Source organism: Rutidosis leptorrhynchoides, chromosome 7, assembly GCF_046630445.1.
Source record: "Rutidosis leptorrhynchoides isolate AG116_Rl617_1_P2 chromosome 7, CSIRO_AGI_Rlap_v1, whole genome shotgun sequence".
Taxonomy (NCBI): Eukaryota; Viridiplantae; Streptophyta; class Magnoliopsida; order Asterales; family Asteraceae; genus Rutidosis; species Rutidosis leptorrhynchoides.
In genome coordinates, this window is record NC_092339.1 from 62,856,993 (window position 1) to 62,867,275 (window position 10,283).

The 10,283-nt window shown below is 33.2% G+C and overlaps 1 protein-coding gene across 1 annotated transcript; it reads left to right on the forward strand.

Moving 5' to 3' along the window:
- The first annotated feature begins 4,992 nt into the window (after nucleotides 1–4,992).
- On the forward strand, nucleotides 4,993–9,944 carry LOC139858214 (pto-interacting protein 1-like). Its single transcript, XM_071847066.1, has 8 exons — nucleotides 4,993–5,089; nucleotides 5,765–5,871; nucleotides 6,405–6,655; nucleotides 7,128–7,254; nucleotides 7,398–7,671; nucleotides 9,249–9,381; nucleotides 9,461–9,547; nucleotides 9,657–9,944. Exons 2-8 carry the CDS (start codon nucleotides 5,790–5,792, stop codon nucleotides 9,783–9,785), a joined length of 1,083 nt encoding a protein of 360 aa, XP_071703167.1. The 5' UTR covers nucleotides 4,993–5,089; nucleotides 5,765–5,789; the 3' UTR covers nucleotides 9,786–9,944.
- The last annotated feature ends 339 nt before the right edge of the window (nucleotides 9,945–10,283 follow it).

Below are 10,283 nucleotides of genomic sequence, written 5' to 3' on the forward strand. Positions count from 1 at the left end.
ATCTAAACAATATTTCACTGATTTTAAAGCAACAGAAGGAACTGTACATACTATATCAGGTCCTGCGGATTTAATAAAAGGAATGGGAAAGACAAAATTCATGTTACCAAATGGTACAAATTTTCTGATAAAAAATGCCTTATTTTCTCCCATATCAAAGAGAAATTTGTTAAGCTTCTCTGACATATACCAAAATGGATATGATTATCAGTCAGTGACTACAGAAAATGATAAATATTTAAGTATCACTGACAAGAAGCATGTGATTGAAAAACTACCAAGACTTGGTTTTGGTTTACATTATACATATATAAATGTACCAGAAACACACATGGTAGTTAATGAAAAGGCATGTGATCATGTAATGATAAATTTGTGGCATGAAAGATTAGGCCACCCAGGATCAACAATGATGAAAAGAATAATTCAAAATACACATGGACATTCATTGACGGATCAAAAGATCCATCATGATGCAATTATCTCATGTACATCATGCTCACTTGGAAAATTGATAATAAGACCATCACCTCTTAAGGTTGAAAAAGAATCACCAATGTTTCTTGAAAGAATTCAAGGTGATATATGTGGACCAATTCATCCACCATGTGGACCATTTAGATATTTCATGGTCCTAATAGACGCATCTAGTAGATGGTCTCATGTTTGTCTATTATCAAGTCGAAACATGGCATTTGCAAAATTTTTTGCTCAAATTATTAAATTGAGAGCACATTTTCCTGATTATACTATTAAAAGGGTGAGATTGGATAATGCTGGTGAGTTTACGTCTCAAGCATTTAATGATTTTTGCATGTCTATTGGGATTGTTGTTGAACATCATGTTGCTCATGTACATACACAAAATGGTTTAGCCGAATCACTAATTAAACGATTGCAGTTAATAGCTAGACCATTGATAATGAGAACAAAACTCCCAGTATCTGTATGGGGTCATGCAATTTTACATGCTGCATCATTAATTCGCATTAGACCAAGTGCAAGTCATACATATTCTCCCTTGCAACTTGCTTTTGGCCATCAGCCAAATATTTCCCACCTTAGAACATTTGGTTGTGCGGTTTATGTTCCTAAATGGGTCCTCAAAGAAGGATGGGAATATATGTTGGATATGAAACATCTTCAATCATACGATATATTGAACCCATGACGGGTGATGTTTTTACAGCACGTTTTGCTGATTGTCACTTTAATGAAACATTGTTCCCTAGATTAGGGGGAGAAATAAAAAATAAAGAAAATGATGTTTCATGGTGTGAACCTCAATTAATGTATCTTGATCCTCGCACAAAAGAATGCGAGACTGAAGTTCAAAAAATAATGCATATGCAAGAACTTGCGAATAAATTGCCCGATGCATTTACAGATACAAAAATTGTGACTAAATCATATATACCAGCAGCAAATGCTCCAGCTCGAATTGAAATTCCAAAAGCTGGCAATAATGTCGCTCTTGAGTCTTTGCCACGCCAGAAACGTGGAAGACCAATTGGTTCCAAAGATAAAAATCCCCGAAAAAGAAAATCATCTGATAATGAGGTAAAAGAAAGTGTTCAAGAAGAACCACAAATCAATACTCCTTCTGCAGAGGAGATTGATGATGTCAATACGGAATTTTCAATCAATTATGCACATTCAAAAATATTATGGAACCGAAATGAAATGAAAAATCTTGATGAGATATTTTCATATAGTGTTGCATATGACATCATGAATGATGATGATGATCCAGAACCAAAATCTGTCATGGAATGTCAAAGTATACATGATTGGGATCATTGGAAAGGAGCAATACGAGCTGAATTTGAATCGCTCAATAAAAAAAAGTTTTCGGATCTATCATTCTCACACCTAAAGATGTGAAACCTGTGGGATATAGATGGGTTTTTGTGCAAAAAAGAAATGAGAAAAATGAAGTTACAGGGTATAAAGCTAGACTTGTAGCTCAAGGTTTTTCCCAAAGACCAGGAATTGATTATGAGGATACTTATTCTCCTGTTATGGATGCAATTACTTTTAGATACTTAATCAGCCTGGCAGTTTCTAAAAATTTAGAAATGCATCTCATGGATGTTGTGAGTGCTTATCTATATGGATCACTTGATAGTGATATATATATATATATATATATATATATATATATATATATATATATATATATATATATATATATATATATATATATATATATATATATATATATATATATATATGAAGATACCTGAAGGATTTAAGGTATCAGAAGCAACCAATGCAAAACCCAAAGAAATGTACTCAATCAAGTTACAAAGGTCTTTATATGGGTTGAAACAATCGAGTCGCATGTGGTATAAACGATTAAGTGATTACTTGATAAGCAAAGGGTATACCAATAATCTTATTTGCCCATGTGTATTCATTGAGAAAACAACATCCGGATATGTGATCATAGCCGTTTATGTAGATGATCTTAACACCATAGGTACAAATAAAGAGATCCATGAAACCATTCAACTTCTAAAGAAAGAATTTGAAATGAAAGATCTCGGAAAAACCAAGTATTGTCTTGGTTTGCAGATTGAGCATATGCCTAATGGTTTACTTGTACATCAAACAATGTATAAAAAAAGGATTTTAAAATGTTTCAATATGGACAAGGCAAAACCATTAAGTACTCCTATGGTTGTTAGATCACTTAATGTTGACATTGATCCATTTCGTCCATGTGAAGATCATGAAGATATTCTGGGACCAGAAGTGCCATATCTTAGTGCAATTGGAGCTCTTATGTATCTTACAAATTGTACAAGACCTGACATTTCTTTTGCAGTTAATTTGTTGGCAAGGTTCAGCTCAGCTCCTACCAAAAGACACTGGAATGGGATCAAACACATATTTCAATATCTTCAAGGAACTACTGATTTAGGATTATTTTATTCTAACGAATCAAAACAAGATTTGGTTGGTTATGCAGATGCAGGTTATTTATCTAATCCACATAAAGCTAAATCTCAAAATGGATATGTATTCCTAAATGGAGGTACTGCAATATCATGGCGTTCTAAAAAACTAACGCTTGTTGCAACACCATCAAATCATGCCGAAGTGATTGCATTACATGAAGCTACTCGGGAATGTTTTTGGTTGAGATCAATGACACAACTCATAACTGATTCTTGTGGACTAGAACGCGATAAAATTCAAACAACTATCTATGAAGACAATGCAGCTTGCATAGCACAGATGAAAGAAGGGTATATCAAAAGTGATCGAACAAAACATATACCTCCCAGATTCTTTTCATATACTCAAAATCTCATTAAGGACAACCAGATTGAAATGAGATATGTTCAATCCAGCAACAACTCTGCTGATCTTTTCGCCAAAGCACTTCCAACTGCTATTTTCAGAAAACACGTTCACAATATTGGTATGAGGCATGTTCAAAAGATGTAACAGCTGAGGCGATATCTACTTGAGGGGGAGTCAATTCTATGCTACACTCTTTTTCCCTTAGCTAAAGTTTGTTCCCATTGAGTTTTCTTTAGCAAGGTTTTTAACGAGGTGGTAATAGTTGCTCTCAAATAAAATTGTCATTCAAGGGGGGAGTGTTATGATGTTCAAAGTCAAAGAAAGTGTCCGACAGATTTATTTCACAATATTCCTTAACTGTTTATGGGTATTGTACAGTATATTATGTTCTATAAATAGGACCGATGAATGAAAGCAAGACACACCATTTTGATATACTAAAAATAAAGAATTGTTACTCTCTTCTTCACTCTTCTTTAATATTAGTAATCTGTTGTCAAGAACCAGACCACTAAAGGTAGTTATAAACACCAAAATTATAACAAGGCTCTTATTTTGTGTCATTCAAACACACCCAAGGACGGAGGTTACTTAGGGCAGGGGGGTTCTGGCCACCCCAAGAACTTTTGTACTTAATAGTAATTTTCGTATTTTGTAGGGACTGCATATGAAAATTCTACTTTTGGCCCCTGATTAATCAACGTAGATTTATGTTTGACTGTTTGAGGCTTTAAAATATTTGGGCTTTAATAGATTTGGCCCACTACTTGCTGAGGTTTTTAATCTATAAAGTGAAAACGAAAAGTTTATTGTTTGTTCCTCAATCTTTGCGCAGCATCATTATTTTTAAACCTAATTTTCATTTACTCTTGGCATCTGGGGTATGGCTGGAGATCAAAGTATTGCACTACATCTTACTACGGTTGTTATTCGGCCCCCGGTATGTTAATTTTCAAGCTCCGTGCCTGAACACACCCATGATGTTTTCTCCTCTTTTAACTTCTAGCTAGAGCCTACGGAGTAGTTTTTCTAATAAAATTTATAGCCTAGAGAGTAGTTTTTTTCTAATAAATATGATATTTAAAAAATAATATATGTATTTGTGTGTGAGAGAGAGATATTTACAAATTGGACCATTGACAGATTTTAATCAATAAGATAACTACCAAAAGAATATAAAACAAATATAAATCGTATTTAGTTGACCATTAAAATATTGCGTTTGTTGTCATCTACCATTTGAGTATTTCTTCTATATTTAGAATCATATTTTTCGGTTACAAATAATATGCCATTCTTTGATGGTTTTTAAAATTTGTAGTAATACAAATACATACATTCATATATATTCATCTTATTCATCTAAAGTATAATAGACACATTATTTTAAGAATAGACACATTTTTAAGAATATTTCAAAGGGTGACACTTTCAACTCAAGATTAAAAAATAAATAATAAATAAATAATTAAATATTAAATAATACAGACTATAAAACCAAAGAAAATAAACCCACTTTTTGTTCAGATATTTTTCCATTTTCCCCCAATTTTCTTCCATTTGCATGCGCTGTCTAACCTATGTGCTTTTCTCAGCCGGTACACATTAGCAGTCTTGTACACAAATTATCTATACAGCGCCTAATTCACAGTGTGTGTTTACACAGTTTTTTTTTCTTTTCTTCAGTTTAATAAGTACTAAAGTTCCTTTCTTTTTGTTCTTTCAAGCAACCCCATCTTCTTGAATCGATCCCAACTGCAAAAAGATAACATCTTTGGTGAGTTTTTTGTGTTTCACTTGAAAATCCTTTTTTTCTTCTTCTTTAATTCTAACTATACCATTGTGGATTTTCATACTAATTCGATCCTTCAATTGTAAATTTTTGAGTTCGTTGTTTATGTTGTAAATAATTTGCTAAGTTAGGATCTCTTTTGATAAGGCTAAGTGTTGATCTATATACTTAATTGTATATGGATCAAGTAAAAATTGAAATTAATTAGTCAACTGTGTTTAATATGCACTTGTAAAAAATTATGCCTTTTGTTGTTTTTGTGGTGCTCTTGACTCTGTACTTGGTTTTGGTATTGTATATTGTGAAGATTACTATGTAAATTTTTATAATTTGTGTTTATGTTTTTAGTTATGTGGATTGCTGATTAAACCTTGTTATTCTTAATGGTTTATACAATATACGTAGTAGAAGTTTAATATATTTCAATTTGGTTTTTGATTAGTCATCAAAGCAGTTATGATGTGCATTGTAATTATAATTAAGAGGGTATGTGAAATTTAACATATTTTTCATTAGATGCTTTTGATGTGAGTTTCTGTCATGCTTGGTATTAACAATATTTATGAAATATCTAACTCGATTGTTCTTCATGAGTAACTACTTCAAAAATGATTTAGTGGACTATTTAAGAACGAACACACGATTTTTATATTTATACAGATATTTTTAGAAGAAGAAAGTGATAATGAGTTGCTTTAGCTGTTGTGGAGAAGATGATATGCAAAAGTCTTACGATAATGGACCATACATGACGAATAATGCAGCAGGTTATCATTATTTCTACCCTTTTTTTATTTGACTTGTGTACTTCTAGTTCTAACTAACAAATCATTCACATTTCCACCATCCAATTAGTAGTTACGTGCATTTGAGCACTAAATGTTTCTGTTGTGTTCTACCTTCTTTTTTCTCGTAATCATGTACTACGTAACTCGTGTGATAATTGCTTCGTATCGTGAGTGACATCATGGTAAACTCTAACGTTCTTTGCAAATCAGGATGTATAGAGTCCATACTGAATGTAAATGGTTGACCACAAGACTCATCTCAAGTTAATTACTTTTTCGAATCATCATAACTTTTCAGTATAAAGATCACCCCCCTTTAGACAGATTATGAAAATGTACATGTATTCTGGTAAAAAATAAATGAAAAAAAACACACATGAAAGTGTCCAAAATCACTCATACTATAAGTTACTCGTACATAGAGTGAGTGTTCATCAAGTCAATCACTCGTTGATATCATAAATATAGAACCTTTTAATTTAAGGTTAGCTCACTCAAAAACATGGGTTCAGGACATAATGCAGGTTTTCGTGCAACAGAGGCTGCACCAAAGGACACTCAAGCTGTAGCCGTCCAACCTATTGCGGTCCCCGCTCTTCAAGTCGATGAATTGAAAGAAATAACCGATAATTTCGGTACAAAATCGTTAATCGGAGAGGGATCTTATGGTCGAGTATACCATGGTGTCTTGAGAAGTGGGCAGGCAGCAGCTATCAAAAAGTTAGACTCTAGTAAGCAACCAGACCAAGAATTTTTGGCTCAGGTAATATGTTTAACGGTTTAGCTACTCATTAATAAAGACAATTAGGGCCGTTTTTTTTTTAATCTTATTAAGTTCTCTTGTCTGTATGATGTATGTGGAGAATAACTCATTAATGAATAAATATTGTTTGTTTTATGTGCTGAATAAACGTCCGAATAATTGAAAGTACTAAATAAACCCTTATGTGAGTAGTAGAAAGAGCAGTTACTAAAAATATTTTAAAAAGTGAGGACCTAAATGGAACTTCACACTCATTTGGATTTTTTTCCATTAAGACGCGTCTTATTGAATAAGTTTAAAACAAACACCCTTTAATGACTTTTTCAATTAAGTTCTGAACTATTAAGTTCATTAAGTCGAAATTAACGGGCCTTAATAAGATCTTGTGGACCTAAATTTTGGGCCATGAAGTACGGTTAAACGCTAAACTTTTTAGTTGCAGGAGATTAATAGTTTCAATGTATCATGACAGGTTTCTATGGTATCGAGGCTTAAACATGATAACGTCGTTGGGTTACTCGGTTATTGCATTGATGGTGGTCTGAGAGTGCTATCTTATGAATATGCCTCCAGTGGATCTCTTCATGATATTCTTCACGGTAATCAATATAATTAGCAACACATTTTAAACTGTATATTAATATTAGTATTAATTAATTATAATTGTTAATTATAAATGATGGTTGGTTATTAGCAGTTTATGTGAAAAGTAACTTATTTTTATTTCGTTGTATAATTGCAGGAAGAAAAGGTGTTAAAGGTGCACAACCTGGCCCAGTTTTATCGTGGTCTCAGAGAGTCAAGATTGCAGTTGGTGCTGCAAAAGGACTCGAGTACTTACATGAAAAGGCACAGCCTCATATTATTCATCGAGATATAAAGTCAAGTAACATATTGTTATTCGATGATGATGTTGCTAAGATCGCCGATTTTGATTTATCGAATCAAGCGCCTGACATGGCAGCACGCCTTCATTCGACCCGTGTTCTTGGAACGTTTGGTTATCATGCACCTGAGTAAGTTCTTAAATTTTTTAACTTTTTTAATATCGTAATTTTTTGTTTTTATTACATATTGATCAGATCCATAATGGGTAAACTATTAAGTACTTAATTAGAAATATTTAGTTAATCAAGCCTATGTTGAACACGGCTACTCAGTCCTATGTTTCATTATCTGTTGCTTCATCTATTTTAGAAACAAGCCTAACATGATTAAGCTAATTTTCAACTTTAAAAACAGATATATCTTCTTTAGGAAAATTTCAATATCCACATTTGTTTTTGATTTGAAATGATACGGTTGAACCAAAAAGTTGGTACTTTCTATTTTTGTTCTTCGGAACCAATGAAAGCAACGAAATCCCTCTGTTCTAATACATATGTTTTCTTATGTTCTTTACTATTTAGGGAAATTTGACTTTGTAAGTTATAATTGACAAGGAAGATCACTTATGTTCTAATAGATATATCGATTTAGTACTTATGCTAATGTATAAGAAAAGCTACAACTAACAACATGGTTTATAGTCTGATTCTTAGATGTACTAGATTTGACATCCAAAAGTTGAGTCGTAGTTACAGTAGTCACAAATGTTAACCCGATGCTTAATAATCTGTTAGTATTAAGTTATCTATATATATTTATAAAGCTTAAGCTTTAGCACCATAAAACTTAACAAAAAGAGACTTTTTTTTTTTCACAATTCAATGACCATTTACAGTTAATAAAATTATGTTGTCTTTAGATCAAGGTTCTACAAATCATCAAGGTTGGAGAACTTGGAACTCGGAGAGAACTCGGATGTTGACTTATTGACTTACGTTGACTTTTTAGTTTTTTAATATAAATATGTATGTTCTGATATAAATTCTAATAGACTTTGACCAATTGGCTGAGTTTTTGACCGAATTTCCGAGTTTTTGACTGAGTTGCCGAGTTTTTTTTTTGATATAAATATATATGTTCTAATATAAATTCTAATAGACTTTGACCACATTGCCGAGTTTTTGACCAAATAACCGAGTTTTTGACCGAGTTGCTGAGTTTGCCGAGAAACTCGGCCGTTGATCGGGTATCTCGGTCGTTGACCGAGTAATTGACTGAGTTGGACCCCGAGACTCGGCTGTCTAAACCAAGAACTTCCCGAGAACTCGACCGAGTTTTACAATACTGCAAATCATTATTAAAACAAATGAAAAGTTATAGTGCAATCTAGATGGACCACCGGGTGACTAACCACTTGTAGTTTGAAAAAGATCATTGGCTACAAATAGAGATTTGACAGATAAGTGTAATAAACATTTGGGAAGACGATATTCGTAGATATAAGATAATTACCGAGCCATGTAAATCTTGTATTTGTAAAACTATTGTTATATGTGATTATCAATTGTACTAGAATTTCATAAGCAAAATATTGTTATCATTGATACGGGCCATAATTACTCAGAAACTGTGGTTTACTCTGATTTGCAGATATAGTCCCTAAACTTTTTTTACATTGGTAGTCCTTCAAGTCTTTTTTCGTGGATAGTCCCTCCGTTAGTTTCCGTCAATGTTTCCAGTTAGTAACGTTAACTTTGTGTGACAGATATGCGATGACTGGGCAGTTGAGTTCAAAGAGTGATGTTTACAGCTTTGGAGTAGTTCTCCTTGAACTGTTGACTGGCCGAAAGCCAGTTGACCACACTTTGCCACGTGGCCAGCAAAGTTTAGTCACTTGGGTACGCCACATTCTTGCTTCGTAACCTTTTTTTTCAATCCAAAATATCGCTAATAATGTATTTATTATTATTATATCAGGCAACACCTAAACTCAGTGAAGATAAGGTGAAACAGTGTGTTGACACTAGATTGAACGGTGAATACCCGCCTAAGGCGGTTGCCAAGGTATATTTAGACGTCATATTTTGTTTTTATTAATTTTAATTTAATTAATTAAAATCGAGTTTAATTGGATGAAATTGAGATATTAATGCATGGATTGTAATGATGATAGATGGCAGCAGTTGCGGCCCTGTGCGTGCAATACGAAGCAGATTTCAGGCCAAACATGAGCATTGTTGTTAAAGCGTTGCAGCCGTTGTTGAACGCTCGTCCTGGACCTGGACCTGGACCTGGACCCTAAACATAAGCACAACACTTGTGAATTCGTCATTTAGTATTGGGCCTCTACTACTTACTGCTTAATTAATTTTTAGCAAATATTTATTTTTGTTGTCAGCAGATGCACATTCTTTCGTTTGTATCGGAAAAAAGGTTATAATATTTTGTTGGTAATTTGTGGTAGTAAATAGTGAAGGGATTTAGATGCAAACAAACTCCTCTATGTACCGTAGAGAAAAGTTCAAATTGCTATCTGGGAATGTGTTTTCATCGTGAGATAAATACTATTCGTTTTGCGTTTATGTTGATCTCTTAAAAGGATAAAAATACTATTTTGTGTTGTACGCCGCGCAGTATACTGTAAAAAAATAATAATCTGGTGTTGTTTTCTGAAAACAAGTTCAGGTCGTTTCAAGAATTTGGGTGAGGTAATGTTAATTGATCTTCCGTAGTTGATGAACCTCTTTCAGAGCATGTTACTTGCAAGTCAAAATAATTCTATGCCCATGAAAAAAGGATT

Excerpts from the sequence above, each read along its gene's own strand:
- LOC139858214 (XM_071847066.1), top strand. The coding sequence starts at position 5,790 with ATGAGTTGCTTTAGCTGTTGTGGAGAAGATGATATGCAAAAGTCTTAC. Across the intron at positions 6,656-7,127 it reads ACCAAGAATTTTTGGCTCAG|GTTTCTATGGTATCGAGGCT; the intron begins GTAATATGTTTA and ends GTATCATGACAG. Across the intron at positions 9,548-9,656 it reads CGCCTAAGGCGGTTGCCAAG|ATGGCAGCAGTTGCGGCCCT; the intron begins GTATATTTAGAC and ends TAATGATGATAG.